A 22,842-nucleotide genomic window follows, 5' to 3' on the forward strand; every position below is an offset into this window, starting at 1 on the left:
CTGTGTTCATTCAAGGAAGAACATTTCATTATCTTTACATTTCTGGGATCCCTGAGGGGCAAGGGCCCCAGGGACAGCAAGAGGCTCCCAGTCAGGCCCTAAAGGAGCAATGCAGCAGAATATCCACACAACCAAAGACACTTACAGAACACGGGACCTTTGACAAATAGCCTAAGAAAATTAAAGTTTTAATAAATCAGGGTCCTCCCCGTAAATCATCCGGATGTATCTGTTTTTCCATCTCCCCAGTCCTGCATTGCCACTATGCAAAGATCCAGTCTTAGTGCTGAAGAAAAATTCTGTGAAAACAACACTTTTTAAGCAAGTACCTCAGAACCTGTTTGTGGGGGCCTCTCTGCAGCTGAGAGGTGTCTAACAATAGGAAACACTGAGTACATTAACCCAAAGAGGAACACAAATCTGCTAACCAAGGAGAAAAGAAGAGGATGACCAGAAATGAGAGATCCTCAGTTTCTGATAATGCTGACTGTCATGTAATGAAACCAGTCTTTATTTCCATCTTAGATACTGAAGCTCTGGTCACTGACTACAGCTTTCTACCTCTCCATCTGTCTCTCTCTCCCCACACCTGCATTTCAAGTATCATGATTTGTCTCCTTTCTCCTCAGTCTAATCAGTTTACAAGTATGTCTTATCACTAAACCTGGTGTTTACATAACATCACACCCCTCTGCCAGTCCTGGAGGGGTTTGCAATGATTTTTCCATTGCCTACCTCTCTTTCTCATGTACCATTTTCACTAGCCACAAGCAATAGGTTTCTATTTCTCCACTCATGAGCTTCTCACTTACAGGATTAATCCAACATTTAGAAAGGGCTCAGAGCAAAATCAGTACAATCTTATAACAGCTACTGAAGACCCAAACACTACAACTCAAACCAGTTTATTTACTTGGATTAATCTAATCTAATAGTGAATCAGTAGAAGTGAAGTGACACTTTTTAGCAGCAGGAAGACTTGTCTTATTTTACAGTACACGACAGTACAATAAGTGTACTCTTGTCAGTTGGTTTCCCACAAAAGAATTGGTTTTTCAGACAGCTAGAGCCACTCAGTTGTTCCAAAAATGTACCAAAGAACTGCAAAGAAACTCACTGAGCTCTGTAAGCATATGGATTAAATAACTATTTGTTCCATATTTATTCAGAATTTGCAAAGGCACCTATTTAAGCCCTCACATGCCATAGAACACAATTTGCAAACAAGAATAACAAAACTTGGTCTACTGATATAAAAGAGTTGTTGGCTAAAATCCACCATCTAAGAGGAAATGTCCCCTATTTTCCACATTAATCATCCTAGCATGCCACAAACAAAATTTTCTCTCTTAGTAGATGCCTGGAAGGGAAAACAACAGCTTTCTGGCTGTGGCAGACAAAACTGCTGGAGATGGCTGGAAGACACGCATGTTTTGGGAGCAGACATCACCAAGCAGACCCATGCCAACCACTCTTCCCACTCAATCCATTAGGGCCAACACCATGGAGTCACACCCCATAGCTCCTAGCACAGAGCAGCAGAGAGACAAGATCATACAGAAGATCTGGGATGTAGGAATGAGAAATCAAAGAACATTTCTCAGTCTTCCTGCGCTAAATGGTTACAGAAAAGATGCATTCCAGGCAATTTCCAAAGGCATAAGACTGGGAGGTCAGCAACAACACAAACTGTCAATAACCATGTTTCTTGCAATTTTTTCTGGGTCAGAGTGAATTGCTGCCAAACACCAAGAACAGAGAATTACTGAAGACATTGCTGATGGATAAAATGTTAATATCAGCATTAAATTCTCTAGACTCCACCTTAATATCATTTTACAGTTAACCAACTATAAAATCACATTGTAAGGTCACAGAATTCATACAAAATTCAGTTAGCTTAAGGCTAACTCCAGTATCTCAACAGTAAAGGGTAATTTGAAATCTAACTATATCCATTTTATTCAGACATAAATCCATACAGAGTGCACTTAACAAAAACAGATATACTGACACTTTGAATTATCCTCCCAACATAAGAACTGCCCTGGTGATATTAAGAAAGACAGATTTCCTGAGAATCTACTCAGGAGGCCACATTTGCAGCCAGTTCAGTAAGCGAAACCAGAATTAGAAGCAAATTAGTAACATCCAAACAGCATCTCAGAAGCAGGCAGTCTTAAATCTGAACAATCCTAATTACAACAAAAGGATAATGGTTGTCTCTTCAAAACCTGTAATAACATAGCAATGAAAACTTCTAGAAAACCTTGCTTCCCTGCAGCAAGACTGAATTGTTTTCTTCATTCCTACTTGAAAGTAGCAATTGGCTTTTTGTTTCTTCTTTTTCTTTTCTTAGAGCAAAGGTGATGGAAAAGAAAATAATCCATAGATACTTACTACTTAACACCTATTTGGCCGGCAATAATTACTGTGCATAAAGGAGTTTAAATATATCTTAATACTAGTATAACAGGAAGCATTGTAACAAGACAAGCAGGAACTCATTCTCTAACCTGAGCAAACCATGTGGGACTTCTCATGGCTACATGTAGAAGTTTGCTCTGGTCTTGGTTGGAGGGTGTTAGAACTAGGAGCTAAAAGATGCCTTAGAATAAATTAGCACAATTATAAATCTGACGAGAAGATTAATATTCTAACTATGTTCACAATAATTAACTCACCAAAACAGTTCCACAGTCATTATCCAGCTAGGGTGGAAAGGGAAAGTTTACAGCACCCCAATAGATTTATAAGCCAATTAAGGGTGACCCTCCTCTAGATCTCATTAGAAAGGCCTCTGGTTCAGCAAAAGCTCACATGTGCAAGTAAGAAGTTTCCCGATGAAAGGGAATGCAAGGGATCTTTATCACCTCTATTAAACACTTTTCCTGCTTGCCTAGAAATTATATATTCCTAATGCATCCTCAGCCTCCTGTCAACTCTCCAGCCCTCGCACAGCATCCTTGCACCTGCAAGGAGCACGACTGCCACAGGGGCATTTCTCTGAGGGGAGGAGTTCTGCTTCATTCCGTGCATGAGCAAGGTGTCATGGTCCAATGCTAGAGAAGAACTTCCTATCTTGTCATGCAGCTTTGGGGTTAGGGCTCACAGCCCCCCTCCCACCCAGAGACATCTTCTGCCTTCCACGTGCAGTGGACTGCAGACGCGTCAGAACGTTCACCAGCCATGTCAGCTGATAACAGGCGACCACTATGAACCAGCAGACTCCTGCTCAGTGTGCACTGTATGTGCATGGGATTGCACAGAGTGTGAGCTATCTCCTTGCTATCTATGCTATTTTCCCTCTTCATTGCCTTTCTGCACAGATTCATTATTCTAATATAAAAGCCTTCTCTGCCACTCTCAGAGCAGACTCCCTTTATCTCCAGTTCCACAACTTCCCCTTCTCCTTTCAAAACTTTGTATAAAGAACATCTCTTTTCTCCTTTTGTTGCATACATCTATGCCCATTTCATCCCCTTTCCTTTGTGCCTTCCTGCATAATTGCGTTTCTCAGCTTTGTAAAGTATTTTTCAATATAAATAGCATAAAAATTGCTATCTAAAATGAAATAGCATTGTATCACAGCCCACACTTTTTTCCCAGTAAAATACACAATTTGGACTGACTCAAGCTGTGATGTGTATGCAGGTAAAGCAAATTCTGAATTATTCAACACTTAAAAACACTGAAAAATCATTTACTTGTTACAAGCAATAAGATTTATGTTTTATGTCTCCCAATCAATAGCTAGTGTGTCCACACATAGCTGATTTATCCATATTGAAAATATAATTATAAGTCTAGTTTGCTCTGAACCACAGAGTCCTTTTGTAACAAGATTATTTAAATACAAATGGGGTTGGAAAATTGGTTTTAAATGGCTAATCTGTCTTGTCTTCAACTCCAGCTGCAGAATTTACTAACACCATAAACACAGGCTGAGTGAAAACTTAAGAGGTTTTCTGATTCTCCCCGCGATCTGTCTATGCAGTCCTCATTAACAAAGAAGTTTATGGAAGCTGTATGCAAGCCAGGAGAGGAGGATAATAAGCCTTGTAATCTCTATAAAGAGAAAGGGATTTTTACTGGTGATATGTCATATATGCTGGTGTGCAAACATCTGTCTTATTGGCAGCCCCATAAAGAATTTATGTGCCCAGGTCTCCGATGCACTGCAGAGCATCTCTGCCATAAGGGTGGACAAAACCTAAACCCACTGGAAACAACTCCTCAGAGGCACCACTTGCAATAGGGAGCATCAGACATTCGTGGTATCATTAAGAAAAGTTTCATCTGGGCAGATTTACTCGGGGATTATTGAAGGCCCTGCTGCCTTCCTGCTGTCCCCACCAAATGTGGTAGATGGCCCCTGACATGCAGCGGGTAAAGGCTGGGCCAGTGCATCCTCCTCCAAGAGAGCACTGCTGTACTGCCAACTGGGAATGCACCATGACTTTCTCTCTGGGTCATGCACATGGGCTGGGAGAAAATGCACATCAAATCTGACTTGGGTTGAGTAGAAATTAAGGATTGGTAGCTTGCCACCTCACCCTGATATAGGAAACTACTGCCTTAAATCCTTCTTTGACAGACCATCCCCCCCATCCCAAAAAAAAAAAGAATGGGATAATGCTGGGTTTAGCTGTTAATTTCCTTCATACCGGTGTAACTGGTATGGAGGTCTGGCTTCAGTTTGTGCAGGAAACAGTCTCGATAACTGAGGGATGTCTTCATTCCTGCTGAGCAAAAAACATCACTGAACCAAAGCCAGCACAGATACGCATTCCCAAGTCTGGAACTACCACACTTGTGACAGATTGGTACAGGGTACACTGCCACAGATTGTGACAGTGGAGGCTACCCTGGGGGGCTGCTTTCCCAGCCCTGTGGAATGGTCCACTACACTGCCCTGCCTTAGGTCAAGGACAATGGTTCTTTCCTAGGGGTGTGCAATGCAGAACTTCCCTTACAGCTGTTCAAGAGCCAGATGTTTAGGACAAGCACCATGTTGTGCTTGTCCTCATTTCATCCAAGGGTCTGAAAAAACCTTTAACATTCAGCTGGACAGCACACTTCTATGTTTCTTCTTAGTTAGAAAAAACTCTTAAGGAAAGGATAACTGCCAATAAAAGAGAAACGCTGCATAATTTGAAATTACAATTCTATACATGCTTCTGAAAGCCTCTTTGGCTTTCCTCTTTGTGCTCTGAATGGTTCTCTAGGTCTAATTTAATTCAGTGAAGCAAATCCAAAAGTGCCAAGAAAAAAGAATCAACTTTTTCTTTAGTTAGAATAAAAATTATACAGAAGGAATTCTTGATCTTCATTAATTCCATGGGTAGACATACAACCTCCTAAGTGTTAATGAGACTTGCCAGTTTAGGTGGACCAAAGTGTCTAATGAAATGTCAAATGAGCCCACTTTGGATTTACATTATCAGATATTTCCACCAGGAAATTTGGCGATACATCCTAACAAACCATTCAAGCCCTCCGGGAACACGGAGCAAATGGTTCTTCTGGACTGGAATTATATTCCTGGCTCACTTGGTCAGTGTGACTCCTAGAAACTACAGTGAGGGGACAATAATCCAAATCCTTTGTTTCCTTTTCCACACCCAAATTCTATTTCATTTTTCCTCGGTTATATAGAAAATAATCCTCTGTAGTCTATGATGGTTTCCATTAGAAACATGTACAAAAATTATCTCTCCAGAAAGCAAGCTTCCAGGTCGGCTTAATCTTTGAAATTTGTGTCAGGATCTGCCCTGGATCAACTTCATGCCTGATCCCTCTAGTAAAACAAGGGAGTCCAAGTTGCTCATAAATCCTAATTCATTGTTAAATGCCTGCTAGGCTTGTTCTTATTCTCATGTGCAATATTAGGTGCCAGATAAGAAACCCATAAATTGGATCCCTAGGGCATTAAGATTTGTTGTGGTAAATTCTATGTGTTGTCTTTTCAAGTTTCCTGTTAAGAAGAAAAATTTACAAAAGAAAAGAGTGACATATAATAAAAAAATTAATTTGTCCTAATATAAAATTTTAATAAGCCACATAATATTTTCAGGCAAAGAAGCACTTAACTGACACCAAATCTGTAAAAATATCTCAGTATGGATTTCAGATTCCCAGGGGTGGAAGTCAAGAGACACATTAAATGATCATTATTATGTCCAAAATGAAATTCCACTGCTTTCAAATAAATAAATAAGTAAATAAATAAATAAAAATATTGGAGCAAAGACAGCCTAATATAACATTTTAAGTGACAGGTGAAGCACTTGACAACTTTATGATCATCTTAGGACCAAAGTTGCTTTTCTAAGGGAAGAAGGATTTCATTAGACTTCCCTAAATCAAACCATGATAAACCAAAGTGATGATACCATAGATTTTAGACCTACAGAAGTTCACCTCCCTGTACATACATCTCCACTGCCACAACACACTCAGGGAAAAATTAAGCAGTCCTTTTCCTCTCTCCCTGCTGCATGCTGAGTCTCATCATTCACAGTCATTATGTTCTGGAAGCAAAATCTGCTTTTGTGACACAGCATTTAAACAAATTAATAACCAAAGAAAAATCGTAAGTCTACTTGGTTACTCTCAACATGTTTCCCTTTATTTTCATGAAGAATCTGTTTCTTTTAACACTACATATTTTGATGCTACCAGGGCTGTTGATCCACAGAACTACAGAACACAGCATAGAGAGAATCCTACAATTTTTCAATTTCCTACAATTCAAAATCCTACAATTTCCTACAATTCACTAACAGTTACCACTTTTTGTACAAAAGGAAGACTTGTAAACTTTTCCATCCACACCTGTGGTGCCACTGCTGCCCCATGCACTCCTATCAACAGCACCTGGCACAGCCACGCACTGGACTTGTGATGCAGCAATGGTCAAGTCTGCATTAAAGTATCAGAAAAAGCCTTGATCACTTTTAGTGTGTCTCCTAAATCATCCCACATCCTATGCTGCAGCTCCAGTCTTCTCCAGCTGAGGAGCAATTTACCACCCATCTTCCTCAGCATGATCTCTCATGTTCTGGCCAAACACGTACAGGACACAGAATTAATTTTCATCTTTCCTGGAGAAAGCCCCATTTACCCTGGTGTGCCTGAATCAAAGCCAACCAGGCACAGAAGCACACAGGTCATTTTAAGTGCCCTGATCATCCTCATAGTCTGAAAAACAGTGTAGTCCTGAGGGCCTAAACTTGTATTACACAGACAGTCAGTGACATAACCCATTTAGATCAAAACACTCCGTGGAGTCGCTCAGGTCTGCTCTCTCACCACTGCAGCACTCCTCTGACGTAAAACCAAAGCTGTTTCTCCAAACACCAAAATGAGCCTGAAGCAGAGAGATCTAGGGCCAAAGGCACTGCCAGCTCAGACCTACCCAGACGGTGTCGTCCTGCCTGTACTGTTTCCAGTTGCGGCCGGTGTCGCTGAACATCAGCGCATAGCTGGTCACCCAGTCCGAGCTCCCGTACCGGCCCTGGGTGGCCACCGCCACGATCTCCACTCTGTCTCCCAGATCTACCTGGAGCCACTGCTGCTCGTTGGACTCCAGTGGGGACCAGCCACCTGCTCCTGAAAGATTGGATGAAGAGAATTTAGACGACAATAACAGCACCAAAAAATTATGCTTGATAAAGAACCATTAAATTATTTCAGGGCATCACAGGGGGCTCTACTTGAGCATGTGGCTATTTTTTCATATTTCAGTATTAGGAAATATACTACATGAGGTGTGCTTGCATGAGGTTATCTCCATTAACCTAAAGTTCAAGAAGAATTCTGAATTTAAGACATCTTAAGGAAATTTATACTTTTTCAGCTGTACAAACATCAATGAAGTTGGCACATCCTCAATCACAAAAAAAAAAAAAAAAATCATATCTATTCCCTCCTTGCAAATCTGGGAATGTGGACTTGTAACTTGCAGTTTGCTTTGATATTTTCCTTTTTGCTATGTTCTGAAAGAAATGCAAAATGTTAGTTATCTTTATTTGAGCCCTATTAAGTATTTGAAAGAATGGTTTAACTACAGCTTGTAAAAGCATTTCAGATAATTCACTGTAAAGTAGGCTGTCTCTGACATGAGCTTGTAATTCACATTTGTCCTTTAAAAGTAAAAATGTGCACTATCCCCTGAATTCCTTTAAAGGCTGAACAGGCCTGTGGTAACACCAACCCAATGAAACGGAACTGCAACCACTGCTTGCATTTTACCACTTTGCTCACCACAATAAATGGGAGCTTATGGTTAAAAAGCAAATCATTCCAGACTGGAATGTATTATTTTATGGTCTCGTGCTTTCTTTTACACCCTAGAATTACAGGCTGTTTATTTTCCTTTAACTTGTTTCTCCTGGCACACATTTATTCTCTGCATACACCCCACGTTCAATTCAGCCTCACCAATAAGCAATCAGTGCAGCTATGAAGAACACAGAAGCCATCAACCAAGTAGCCAAGACATCAAATTTTGAGGCTGCCACTGCTTCTGCAACCCAACACCTTTTTGTTTTGTCACAGTTAATTACGTTTAGAAAAGCTCTCCAGTGTGACTACAGTGAACACAATCACACTAGGAATAAAACACGGGAAACAGTTGTGAGTAAAGCATTAACAACTCTTCATGTAAACTACAAGAATGATTCCAAATAAGCATTTCCAAACAAAATGCATTACTAAACTTTGGTTATTAGGGGTGGTTTTATCTTACTATTTTAATCTTATTAACTGATCTGTCTCAAAGTTGCTCCATGAAAAGTTCATTGAAGTGAATAGAGTTAAAAGATTAATAAATGTGGTTTCTATCAATGAACTCAATTTCAGTAACTCTGCACTTTTAAAAATGTCTTGTGTTCCCTGGATTGCATTGTACTTTCTAACTCTCAACTGAAATCCCTTTGTCTAAGAATAGGTGTTAGAATTGTCACTATTTACAATTTATTAATATAGGATTTATCTGAACTCCTGAAACTGAACCATATCTATTCCACACCTGGAATGGAGTATTGTTCCTGCTGCCCTGGATGACTCAGCCTTCATTCTTCTACAAGAACTCTCCAGGGAAAATAGTTTGCAACCAAGCCAATGCATACTGCTTCTTAGTGCCATGATTTACCCTTTTCAATCACAATAGAAGTCTTCATCATCACTGATTATTTTACCTGCCTTAAATAGAATACTCTCTCCTATGAGCATGCCATGAAACACCTAATGAGAATACTAGGAATTTCATCACTGATTTCTTCTTTGACTACTTCATAGCTCTTTTAACTCCATACCTATATAGAGCTTATATAAGAGTATAACACTTTCTGTTAAAAAGTTACTTTCTGTTAAAAGGTTACCTCTCATGCCACCCTTTTTTTATTTTGATATTTTAAGTGACATATAGAAAGTATGTTGTTTGCCTTGAAGATGCAAACTATATAGCTATATTCAAAGACAACAAACTACAGATTTCTCCTACACACAGTTGTAACTAGTGCACACAGGAGCCAAGGGCAAACTTCTTTTGGATTGTAATATCCTAAAATAGACTCTGAACACAATAGTTGTTGCTTTTTTTTTTCCCCCCCAGTTTTATTCCAGGAACTGACATGATATAAAAATCTGCTTCAGAAGTTCTGGCAAAGTTGTTCCATTCATGAGTCAAAAGAGCCGATTCTAGATGTTTTCAGCACATATTAAAAGAAAGCTGGCATTTTCATCTTTCCTTCATTCAACATACAGAATGACAACTAGATGAAGGAAAACAACTTTTAACAAAAAATATTTGGTGAGTCTTCCATAAAAAAAACACAAAAGCTGTGCTTTCTATGTTCTAGTTTATACATAAGTTTTTAAGCCAAGCCTGTTAGCACAGATGCTTCCCAGTAGTATGTCAAATATCTTAACTAAATATCTAGTTTATGCTTTCTCCCTTCTGCTGCTAGAAGTGGCAGGAATGTGATATGCTTTCCACAAAAGTGTTTGGCTTTACTGTGCACTGCTATTTTCCAGCTTGAGCACCACAGGCTTATAATTTTGAAGTCAAACAAATGATATACACTGAACAGAAATTTGGGAGATCTGTGCTGAGCTTGAGCCCTAAAATCATAGATTACATGGTGTCTCTGAACTGCAGCTCTTTACGTGAGCACATTTGTGTGCTGGGAATGTCACTCTTCAGATGCAAGCACTGTGGACACAGCACTGACACCTGCTCGTAGCATCACCTCTCCAAAGCTGGCCTTGCAATATATCAGTTACAGGCCATGTCTTTACAGAACAGCAGCTGCTTCATATATTTTTTCCTGTGCAGAAGAAAGCCCACTGCGTTTCCCTCTCCCAAACCTTCCACCATTACCATTTCCACAGGTGGACAGTAATTCTACTGCTAGTAAGAATGGCAGCTAAAATCCCTGCAACAGCAAAGCTGCATCAACTGCATGACTGAGGGCAGAACCGAAGCTTTTCCCACTGGGCCTCTCTCACTTCTGATAATAAAGCAAACACTTAGCTTCTGCTTGCTTTTGTGGTTATCCCAGATCCTCACCAAATACTCCTGTCAGTGCCAAAAATCAATAAATGTTCTTTTTCCTCCACATTTACTCTGTTATATAGAGCAGGTAGCACAAGGGATACTGGCATTTCTTCCAGCACAATCTCGTTTTGCACACTTCTTTTATGCACATCATTCCTGATAGTGTGTCAAAACCCCATCCTATACGTCTTTTACTATGTAGCAAAAAAGCACAACCAAAGCAGAGCAACTATTTAGAGTCATTTGCTCCTCTATCCACCAGTGATGCTTGCCCTGAGGACTGTTTGCCAGCACAGGCCCAAGAAAAAGGACAAGAAGGCTCTAAAAGGCAACAACATGGGCTACTGAAGACACAGTTTACAGCACATCAACACCTTTGAACAGATACAAGCATAACCTGACATCCTTTTCCTGCAATTGGGCACAAAGATACTGAAGAGGACCATACAACTTTTATTAAGTGTGGCATAAAGGCAAACCAGACAAAAATTTGGCTTTGATTAGGTCCATCAGATCAGCACATCTGTTTTAGGTAACTGGAAAGTACTAAGGTGTTAAGATGTCACATTGTCTCTCACAGGAAAGCAAGAGAGACAGGATGCTCAGTATTTCCCCTTTCTGGCATTGATAGGATTCTGCACATTGTGCAACACCATCATTCCTCACAGCTCACACATTTCACATCTTCTGTGAATCATTTCAAAGGAGGCATTCAACATGGTATGGGGAAAATGCCCCAGTGGAAAAAGTACCACAGGAATCTGATATATTGTTCATATTCTCCATGGCAACAAATCATAATGTTAGAAATATGTGGAGAGCAAGGATCTGGTGGTTTCTCAGCTGGAGACCCATATGATTCCAAGAAATAAGACAAAATACTTTTGTTTCTTTTTCAGACTGTTTGTACATTTTGCCATAGTTGTTTCAAAAACTGCATGTAAGCCCAGAGTTATGCAGTCAATGCTTTTTGTAGTTCATTAATACAAAGCACAGGGAAATATTATTTCCACCCTACATTGCCTTACAAACAGCTAAAATGGCTTTATATTGCACTAAAATCTCCTGGACTTCCCGCTGCAACTAAGTGCTTCCCTGCTGCAGAATTTTACTTTAATGTCCAGATCAAACACTTCCTGGCCATAAAACAAATTCTTTTTGACATAATATATGTTTTATATTCTCATATATAATTGCCTGTACTGACTACTCAGGCTGAGAACTAATAAGAACTGAAAAATCTTAGGTGATACAGTCATGTTCTAGCAATTTTCCTATTATTTTTCATTATTTATTTACTATACACAAAAAAGCTGACAAATCCCTCTCATGGGTAAATAATATATTTCATACCTCAGAATCACATTTATCAGAATTATACTAGCTCTTTAGTACCAGTATGGATTTATCAGCATTTTAATTGAGCGCTTTCAGCTGTGCACACAAAGCTTTACTCATGGGTGCTTCGTGTGTTTGTTTTTTTAAATGGCACATTCCACTACTGCAGGCACTCTTTTTTTAAACAACAGCCTTTTACTTACTGTTATCTATTACTGAATCCACTTGATGAATTCGAACTTTCTGTTGACAAAGGAATGGGTCGTGCTTTAAAAACTCATCTTCACTTGTTGCATTCATGTTTACATTAACAAATACATTGATCTGGCTTTCTACCCAGAGGCTCTGTTCCTTGCAGCACTGTCTTATCAATTACAAGCAAAGCTAAGCCAGCTCATCAAAACATTCAACATTATCAGAAAGCCACAGCCCAGTCCTTGTTAGGAAATATTATTTCCTGCAAAGATATCTACTATTTGCATTCAAGTGACAGTCAAAGAAAGTTTCTACAGCTACCATCTACCACTGCTTGCTCCTCCAACCCAAGGTGAGGTACTGCTCTGGCAACAGTAAACTTAGTTTTCTTCACAGTAGCTGGTGTGGAGCTACTTGTGCTGGAAACAGTGCTGATAATACAGACATTTTTCTGATATTGCTGAGAACTGCTTACACACAGGCCAAGGCCTTTTCTGCTCCTCACACCACACCACTAAATAGGAGGCTGGGAGGAAGCAAAATTTGGGAGTGGACACAGCCGGGACAGCTGACCCCAACTGACCACAGGGATATCCCTTCCCACATGGCATCATGCTCCGCATTTGAAGATGGGGGATGAAGGAGGAGGAAAAGGGGGATGTTCAGAGTGATGGCTTCCTGAGTCACCATCAGGTGTGATGGAGCTCTGTTTTTCAGGGGATGGCTGAATCCCTGCCTGCCCATGGGAAGTGGTGAATGAGCTCCTGGTCATGCTTTGCTTGCACACGTGGCTTTGCTTTATCTATTAAGCTGTCTTTGTCTCAACCCATGAGTTTCTCGCTTTTACTCTTCTGATTCTCTCCCCCATCCCACCAGGGGGAGTGAGTGGCTGTGTGGGGCTGAGCTGCTGGGGTTTGTCCATGGCACGTGCCCAGCATGGGCCTCAAAGGGTTCAAGATAATTACAGATTTGATTGGAATGTGCTAGATTGAATTTACAGCTGTTACTGCTGGTTAGCTATTAATCAGCAGCTTTTGTGTTTGCCATAGGGCTTGCTTCCCTTACTGTTTATTAGTCTACTGCTCATTAGTAGCTACTTTTTGCTTTTGCTGCTTGCTGTACTGCTTATCATCTTACTCTGTTGGGCCTGGAAACATTTTGATAACAGCAGTGGCCATGCTTCTGGGCTGGCAAATGTCCAGGGCATCTCTGCTGTTCCTGTGCTGCTGCACTGGCCAGGCTGGAACTCCAGTGTGAACTCAAGCCAAAGGGGCTGTGACCTGTGGACAAGTCCCTGGAGCAAAAGGACACCCCAGGTGTCTGTGGCTGTGAATAAGCCCATGCCAGAGCACATGCTCTCATCTCTTTGAGATGCACGTGCATCTCAAAGTGCTGTGACCATGGTTACATCTGTACCACAGCTGATACCTCTGAAGGGACTGTGGCCCAAGGGTAAGTTCACACTGCAGGAGGTACACCCTGAAGCACCTGTGGTGTGCATGAGGCCATACTGGAGTATGCCAAAGCATGTGGCTGTGGCCAAGCCCATGACCCAGGAGAGACTGCAGCCATGGGGAAGGCAAGAACATGTTTACTTCCAAAAGGACTGTGGCTGTGGGTAAGGCCATGCTGGAGTGAGCAGCTATGTGGGACTTTATTGTTGTTGGGGATTAAGCCACAACAAGTCCCCATATGAACCCTGCCAGCACTGTATCTGCACATTCCTACAAAAGTCCATGCAGCAGAAGAATTAAACGAGGTAGAGTTTAGCTTCTAGGTCCCTGTGTTGGCCCCAGCTCATCAGTTATCACATAAGTGTTCAAAACATTAAATCAAAGTTGCTGAAACAACCCCCTTACTTAGGGCTCCGTTTCAATACTCTGTCTCCTGTTCCCATGACTAGTGCAAAAGACAGCATGGACCTTACCACTGTGACACTGGATTGCTCAAAAAATACAATATCTTACCCCATGACAAAACTGTAGGACAGTTAACTAAGACCTATTTCAATTTCTGACCCTAAATTTAAACCACTGTCATAATTTCAGACATTGTTAATATCTCTTTTAAATACAGAACAGCCAGAGCTTGACTTGCAATACTGATTTTGAACTTCTTCCTCTTTTCTGCAGATAAAATTAGCCATTAGAGCCATCTGCACAATCACATAAGCATATCCATAACACCATCGCAGACAGCAGCTGGAGACAAAGGCAGGGCAAACTCAAATATCATGCTCAATGTCTACAACTTTCTGTTGTCGAGCAGTTAGCCATATGATCTTCTACTTGCTGAGGAACTCTGGTTCTAGAGTTTAAATATGATATAGTAACTCCCATCTAACACTTCTTTAATGGCCTAGCAACTCCTTATCATTAGTTCCAAGCATATAAGAGAGTCTTTCTACAGATTTATCAAATGGCCTTTGATTAAAACATACTTTAGAGATGTTTAAGAATGAAAATTCTCGTTTATTTTCAATTAAAACCTTTTTTCTAGTAGTGTTCTTTCTAGTGTTTCCTAAAATGAAAATCATATGTAATATGATAATACAGGGCTTTCCACTTTTAGAGGCTCTACCTTGGAAATAAGATGGGAGCCAACAACCCAAATTTGCAACAGGATGTCAAATGATGCCCAAAATAGTATCAGAAAAGAGAAGTTGGCAGTAAGTTTCATACTAATAGTTCCACCTTGTGTGTGAACTCATTAACTGGACCTTCAACATTTCTGATTGCAAATGCCTGAAAAGTTGTTTTTCATGTTCGCTATTTCTGCAGAGTTGTGTAGTCACTGAATTCCACTGGAATTTCATATCTACTTGCTATTAACACCTACATTTTAGAACAGGGTCCCAAGCCTCCTGACCTTTAAACTCTTAAAATATGGGAACTCCTGAGAAGCAAAAAGACTATCTGAACTTCCTTAATGATGTCTCTACAAGAGAAATGGAGAGCTTCAAATTTAATAGAAGCTTTCTATAATAAAGGAGGAAATTGCTCCTACACAGCGCACTCTCAGGAGCATAAATTAATGGCTCTATTCCACTTGCCTCTGAATGCACTGCATACAAACAGCATAAAAAGTTATTCTGTGTAAATGTGATTAAAATGAATAGTTTAGGCATTTCATACTGCAATCTTACCATCTCGCCTGTTGAGTTTTGCAAAGCTGGAACTGTGAGTACTGAAGAGCTCAGAGGAACTGGTAAGGGCAGCTGAAGGTAAGGGAGAGACCAGTGCATCATCACAATTATCTAGAAAGGAGAATAAAAAACAAAACATACAGAGGTCATCATATGAGCAACACATATGCCAACTTGTGCTATCTCCAGGTGGTGCTTTTTCTACTTAGTAGATAGACAGAGACTGGAGACAGAGCACACTTGTACTTGAACTCACATGTGAGAACTGAAATTAACCCTCCAGAATGTCCCAGTCTGGTGGGACAGCAACCACATGGGAGCTGCTGTTAAGACAAGGAATGCTTGAAGAACTGGAAAATGTCCTTTCACTGAATGAGATTTGATAGGGTACCCTGCAGTTAAAGAAGGTAATGATTCTTGTTGCAAAAGCCACTGCAAGAGTACAGTAATGCCCTGGCTGACTTTAGAGAACACCCCAGGTGGTGTGCTCAGCACAGTTTTCCCCAAGAACAGGTATGTAATGTAGGAGTTACAACTTCGTATTTCTGTGTGGAAGTGACACGCAGGGCCGTGCCATGGGGGCATTTGCAACATGTAAAAATGTGTTCTGTGCTTAGCATGTACCTCATGCTGCACTAAGATCTCAAAACCTAAACATATCCTTCATTTCTTCCCCAAGCTCACACAAAAATGCAGGGCCAAATTAGTTTTGTTCACTCACATGAGCAGCCTCTATGTTTCTCCCCTCTATCTTTCACATCTGCTTCTGAGGACAGATGGGCTAAGCTAACACTCAAGTGGAATTTCTGAGCCTATAATGTTTGAACAGCAATGGAATTAAATAAAGTAAATTTTCTCATTACTATGCTGTCACATAAACACTCAAGAACATAATGCAGGGTTTCAGTAGGGAGCAGTAATAATAATAATAGTAATAATAATAATAATCCCCTCTCATTTTTAATTGAATCTTCCATGGAGCAAACATGGATATAATTACTGGAAAAGGCCTGCAGGTCATTGGGATCTCAGGCCACCACAGTGTTCTTGCACTCAGAGAGTAAATATGCAATTTATAGGGATCGGGGGGAAAGGAAGGGCTACAAAAGACAAAGAAAAAAGCAAAACTTGCTCTATAGTTATGAAAATGAATTTAGATTATTCCAAAACTGAGTGATACCTTTTCCATATTGAGACACATTATAGTAAAATATTTCTCATCTCTTTGTACAATGAATCTCTAAAACAACCCAGATACTTTTGTAATCAAAATCTAGCTCTATATGAAAGAAAATCAATGTAATCAATATAATTTATATTAGTGCATTGAAGGATGGATCTCAAAACCAAAACTTCTATACAAAACCCTTTCCATCTCTTTGATCCCCATGAGCAAAAAGGCCTATAAAGACCTGCAAGATAGATAAATCAGGGACAAGTCTGCACTGATGTTGCAGCCATGAGGATAATTAGCCAAGTAAACAAGTACCATCATCCTGAGCAGATTCCCTATGACTTACACCCTTTGAATCTCAAAGGGAACTTCTGGAGGGTCTGTGGAGTGCCAATCTCCAGGTACACACCATGAGATCAGGCCATAACTATTCTATTTGGACTTAAAAAAATCCCAAACAAAACAACTGTAAATTGAGAGTCTTAAATTCACTGTCATTTGTTACCTGATCAGAGATTTAAACAAAGATCAGAGATGTAATCGAAGATGGTGAGTACATCAGGGCACTGAATTCACCCAAACTTCTGCATTCTATAAAACCAGCAGAGGGGTTGAGAACCTCTAAAAAGAAGGTCCAAAATCAGAGCAGGCAGATCTATAGGACTATTCAGCAACACTTAAAACATGAGGTTGGAAATAACTGAATGCAGAGATTTCACTTTAAACAGTGTCTAGACTTCTGGCTCTTTTCAGCTCCCTGTGGTTGCTCCTGGGCCACGAGAGAACTGAGCACATCAATCAGCCTGTGATCCAGTTGTCCATCACTGTTCCCCAAAGGTAGGATTGGATATCTATGGGACACCAAGTGTCTCAGCATCTCAGCAAGAGGAAACCATTTCAGAGCAACCCTTTTAAGGTTTTCCCGGGGATCTCTAGAGGCTCCAGCCTGAGAAGTGGCAATTAGCTCCTGTAACCATGAGATGCTTCGTCTACATTTCCATATCCCTTGCTTCTGTCCCCATGCACATTCATCTGTATCTCTGCTGCTACAGCACTGCAACATCATTTCCATGCTTAATTCTGGGATCCTTATTTTGCTTTCTTCTAAAAAAGAAAGGGGGAAAAAAAAAGAAAAATAAAGAAATAAAAAACAGCCAAACAACAGCTAGGAAACCTTCCCTGAATTAGTATCTAACTATGAAAAATGTAAATGTAAGGCTTGAGGATTTAGGACAGCATTAAAAAATTGATGATAGTTCTGAGGGTACCAGGACTAATACAGCCCAACTTTCAACAGATAACAGAGTAATGATTGATTGATTCAGAGTGCATGCAGGAATTTCCTCCAAGTAAAGATTATTTTTGAATGGAAACTCTGACAAGATGCAAGGCCACTCTTCTGCCCGTCCCTCAGTCAAAACTAACTTTGCAACACTGAATGTTGCACCAGCAGCTGTACATGCACACACCTTCAGTGCAGGACATGGCACAGTTAGTACATGCCAAATGAAATCCCAGAGTACAGTAAAGTGCTTGGGATGCACCAGTCCACTTGTACATGCACAGCAATCCAAATAATTTGCAGAACAGCTCTGATACATCCCTTGTCAGATACCCAACACAGATTGGTACAGATTTGAGACTGGTATCTCTTTATAAAGCTTAGCTGAAATAGGATATGGAGTTCAAAAAGGTGTGATGTGCACATACAGTGAGAATCATTCCATTGGCCCTGCTTCCATAAGAAGGCAATATTGAAAAGGAAACAAACCAACCACCAACCACACACCTCTCAAGATAAAAAAAACTCTTCAAGAAAGGATGTTATCATCATATTTTCTTTTGTGATGGATGCAGACAAGAAAGAGATGAAAAATTTTGTGCTTAGGGAAGATTAGAAAAGACCCACGGTAAAACCAAAAGCAAAGTAGGTGTATCCTGATTCCCACCACATAATCCCAGCACACACGGTTCAAGAGACTTCATACCCCCCACTTGATGTGACAGAAAAATAACATTATTTCAGGTGCTCTCACATTTACAGCTCCTTACCTATAGTTCCTGACCTATTGCTCCATTTGCTTTGGAAGTTTGCCTGTCAGAACAGGAACTTTGCTTCCTGGAGTTAACTGCATTATATACCTATTAAAAACATTGGTTTTAACAATGAATAATTCAACACTATAGAACCATTTAAAACATCTGGACACTCACAAAAGAACGTTTACTAGCTGAGTTGTTCAGTTGTTTTCTCCTATGTTTTCCTTGACAAGATAATTAGCAAAGAAATAATGACAAAGAGGGTCTAATTGTACCTATGAGCCAACTTTTTTATGCAAACCACAAAACAATACAGATGTTGACTTGCATTTGAGGAAAGGGTGCTGACCTTGAACATCCCAACTTCTGAAAAACAAGCAATTACTGACAGCATTTCCAGTGTCATGAGTATTATTAGAGCTTTCATAAGCAATCTTGCTTCTGGAATTAAGAAAAATATTTACGTATATCAACGTGAGTCTTCTAGGTTTTATTCACTAATGATTTTTAGAAAATAATGATAAAATTAACAAAAAAACAAAAGGACAAATTAATCTATTATCTTTTAATTTTCATACTGTGAAGTTATTTTATTGATTGGTTTTGACTCTTTTCTTGTAGATTTAATTACCCTCCAGATAAAAACAAGGAAATATCTTCTTCCTCTTTCCCCATGTATTTTAATTTTTTGCAGAATGCTTTGGACAATCCCACAAATATAATTGTTATCTGTTCAAAAGCATTCAAGTGAGATTTAGACATTAACTCTTAGGCTTCTTTAAAACATGACAGATAATAGCAGCTTTAGCTAATAGTACACAAAATGGTATTTCAGAGAAGGCCTTTTGCCCAAATATCTGATTAAGCTCTCTGTGTTGTGAAGGCCTTCAACATTTGTGACATGTATGAAAAAATAACTGAAAAATATGTATCCAAGTCCTAGAGAGAAAGCATTTCAAATGCTCCCAAAGAACAGCAGGTTTCTCGAACACAGCTAACATTATTACCAAAACAGTTTGCACAGAAGTCAGAGATTCAGACTAACTTTATTAATTCTTCCAGTACACATTTCACACTGGCGTCAGCAGGCGTGGCATGATCCAGTTTATAACCTCCTTCAAGGTTGAGACAGCCTTCATCAGCAGCAATCGGTACAAATTTAGAAGATTTCTGATTAGGGGACACTGACGATACTTAAAAAATCATAAACCCCAGAAACCCATCATGGTCACACCAATGTTTCTTAGAGCAGGTCCTTTGCAGAGGTTCACTCCCTGGAACGCAGGCAGGGCCGTTAGCAGCCACAACTAAGGTGTGCTAACAAACCTGTCCTGCTCCTATTTCCCTGGTTCACCTGAAGAGTCAGGGGGACAAAACACATCGATTTCCACTTGTGAAGGCCATCCAGAAAGGTCACTAACATTTCCTGAACAAAAGCTTTGATAAAGAGGATGCCATCAGTGAAAGATCTCCAGTCCCTGGGCTCCACAGATTTTCCAAACATCAGCCTCTAACTGCTTTTGGTAGTGTTGTACCCTCACCAGGACAAACGTGCAGAAAATACTATGAAGTTTGCATTTTTTTAATGTGGTAGTACATGGTTCGTCAAGATCTCCTATCATTATAATAAGTAATTACTTATACTGGTACTTACATCAACAATCTTGTATCACCATCAATGCAATGTATTTGACAAGCCACAGTAAGGCTCAGATCTATGCTGCAGCTACTCTGTTAGCAACTGTAAGCATCACAAAATAATTATAAATACCATGACAGCAGCACTCAGAGTAGGAACATGGGACTGGTGTCACCGAACAGTGCAACTGAGGGAAGGGTGGGGGACAGGACATGGCATGCAAACTATTAACAGAGCCAAAATTGCCTCCTCTCTGCAAAACACGAAAATTGAAGATGACAAAGGAGAGAATGATAACCCAGAGACTGGTGTGGTTAAGTCCCATGATGGACTCAAAAAGACAAAAAAGAAGAGGGTAATTGCCATGCCTCCTTCTCTGTGCCATGGTAATGAAAACATTTTAAGGGAAGGAGCCTCCTGTAGGTGCTTTAGTTCAAGAACACAGGGCCTGGCACACCACCAAAGAGCTCCTGGAACAGACCTTGCTCATACATCTCTGCTGAAGCAGATACAAGAGGTGTAGTGAGGGCTGGAGTGCTTGTGACCAGCTGTGCAAACCCCTGCCTGAACCACAATCCCTGAACTTCAAAGGGAGTTTAACAAGGACTTCACAGAATCACAGACCTTTTTCACACCAATAGCTATTTAAATACAGATATGTCCATTTTATAGTAAACATCAAGAAGATTTCAGGGTAAACCAGAGGCCTTGTAACTTAGTCTTAGAGGTCTCACTTGGAAATTAGAGATATATTATTTCAGCGAGACTTTTGTTGCCAAGGTCTAATTTTATTCATTATTAAAATACCAGCAGAGTTACAGATGGTACTGAAGTTAAATTGCGTGCATCATTTTGATTGCAATTGTAAATTGTCTCCATACTGGGATTTGAAGTTGAGAAGATTCACTGGTATTTATAGGCTAGATAAAATTCCTCTTAGCATTACCCACCTAATGGCATACTTTGTTTTAAGGACATAAACCGTGAGTTTTGTACCATGTCTCTTAACAGTCCTCAGGAGTGACCACTGGTGCCTTTCACTTCATCTGTTTTTCTTCCGCCTTCTGTAGCGACAATTCTCCTTTGAAAAGGCAAAAAACATCTCCTTGGGCTTACTGTGGAAATTAACCTTCACCGTCACAGTCCAATGAGATGAATGTGCATGAGAAAAGGATGAGGTTCTGTGCGGGGTAAAAAAATACACACACAAAAGACAGAAAGTGCAGTAACACGGAGTATGGCTACAGATTTGGAAGAGATTAGGAGATTATTTCTGTATCAACAGTCCTACAAAAAGCATCTCACGGGAACTACCATCTACAACTAGGTTCTACTACCAATTTAATAACCTTAGTAAATGATGCTTGAAAACATGATGAGAAAAAATAAAATAAACTCCAAACAACCTGTTTTTCTGTAAAAAGAAATTCCTACATTTTTCCTTTTTTTTTTCCTAGAGACTGGCTACACGTACATGCACAGCTGCGAACTCCATCTGTTAACTGAAATGCATGGCATATTTTTCAAGATATAAGACACTAGAGAAAGTACTTAACAACACAACGTTCCTTTTTCTTTTCTAGCTATACTGCAAATAAATGCCAATAGTTAAGCTAATCATGAGTTCTTCCTAAGCAACTGTAAATTACGTAAGTGTTCTCTCATATGCCTGCAAAGACATAAAAGTATTACTCAATCAGTGCATTTTTAGAGTATCTTTTATGATACAGTGTGCACATACAACCTTGTCTCACAAAAAGTGGTCAAATCTGATTTTGAATGGCTCGAGGGGCTCTCATAAAACTGATTCAATACTGGGTCTTATTTTTCACTGGAACAAGCATGTCTGCCATGTAACTCCTACTCACAATAATGAAGTAGAATTGCATTTGAGGAACAGAGCAACCACAGGACACTTGGGCTCAAAATATGAATTTCAAATAATCATCAGTGCAGTTCCAGTAAACTAATATGCAGAAGCAATTCTTGTTTTGAGAAGGTGAAAGAACATCAGACTAAGCCAATTACCAACAAAATATAGTTAAAGAAGAATGAACTGAAGTTAAAGGAAGAAGTGTTCTCAGATTTCAGCTCTGTCATAGTCCATGTCATTTAGGTGAGTCATAATGTCTGCAGCTACCAAATGAAGGTACCATCACTTTATCTTACAGTACCTCCTTTTCATTAGATCAGAGGCTCTTTGTCAGACAGGAATGAGCTGTTGTCAATGAACAGCAAATCCATCACAGAAATCCATTTTTGATACTCAGAAATTATTGAAACCACTCTATACGGAACACAAAAAAGGACCACAACAAAAGGATGTGCTGACTCAGCCTTTCAACATTTATATTTCAATGAACAACCTGCAAAAGCATATTATTGTCCAAAGCCGTGATTTACTCTTGGCAGGTGTAACAGCAGCTGCCAGAGATACTTACTACTTTCTTCTCAGAATATAATCCTTCCTGTGCCTATTTGCCTCTCCTTTCCACATTTCTGAGCTCCAGTTAATTAAGAGTGCTTTGATCTTTGACCTGACAGCAGAAACCTACAAAGCTGACACAACAGATGGAGCAGCTTTTATACCTGAAGTCTGCCCTTTTGACATTTAACACGCTTTAGGGAAGAGACAGTATAAATCCCCTCACACCATTGTAGGGAAATGTATCCTGAGATTACCCTTCTGTACAGGAAAACACAGGCAAGTGACTTTGTCAGCACAGGGCAGTTTGTGCTACATTATA

The 22,842-nt window shown here is 39.9% G+C and overlaps 1 protein-coding gene across 1 annotated transcript in view; it reads right to left on the minus strand.

Annotated features, from left to right (window-relative positions):
* CNTNAP5 (contactin associated protein family member 5) overlaps window positions 1–22,842 on the minus strand; it is a gene marked incomplete at both ends in the record, with an annotated part of 273,921 nt that overhangs the window by 187,915 nt on the left and 63,164 nt on the right. Inside the window, 2 exons of the mRNA XM_082285207.1 lie at window positions 7,421–7,614; window positions 15,243–15,353. Coding sequence (XP_082141333.1) covers window positions 7,421–7,614; window positions 15,243–15,353 — 305 coding nt within the window. The remainder of the gene's footprint in view (window positions 1–7,420; window positions 7,615–15,242; window positions 15,354–22,842) is intronic.

The sequence above is a fragment of the Coloeus monedula genome, assembly GCF_965178545.1.
Source record: "Coloeus monedula genome assembly, chromosome: 7".
Lineage (NCBI taxonomy): Eukaryota > Metazoa > Chordata > Aves > Passeriformes > Corvidae > Coloeus > Coloeus monedula.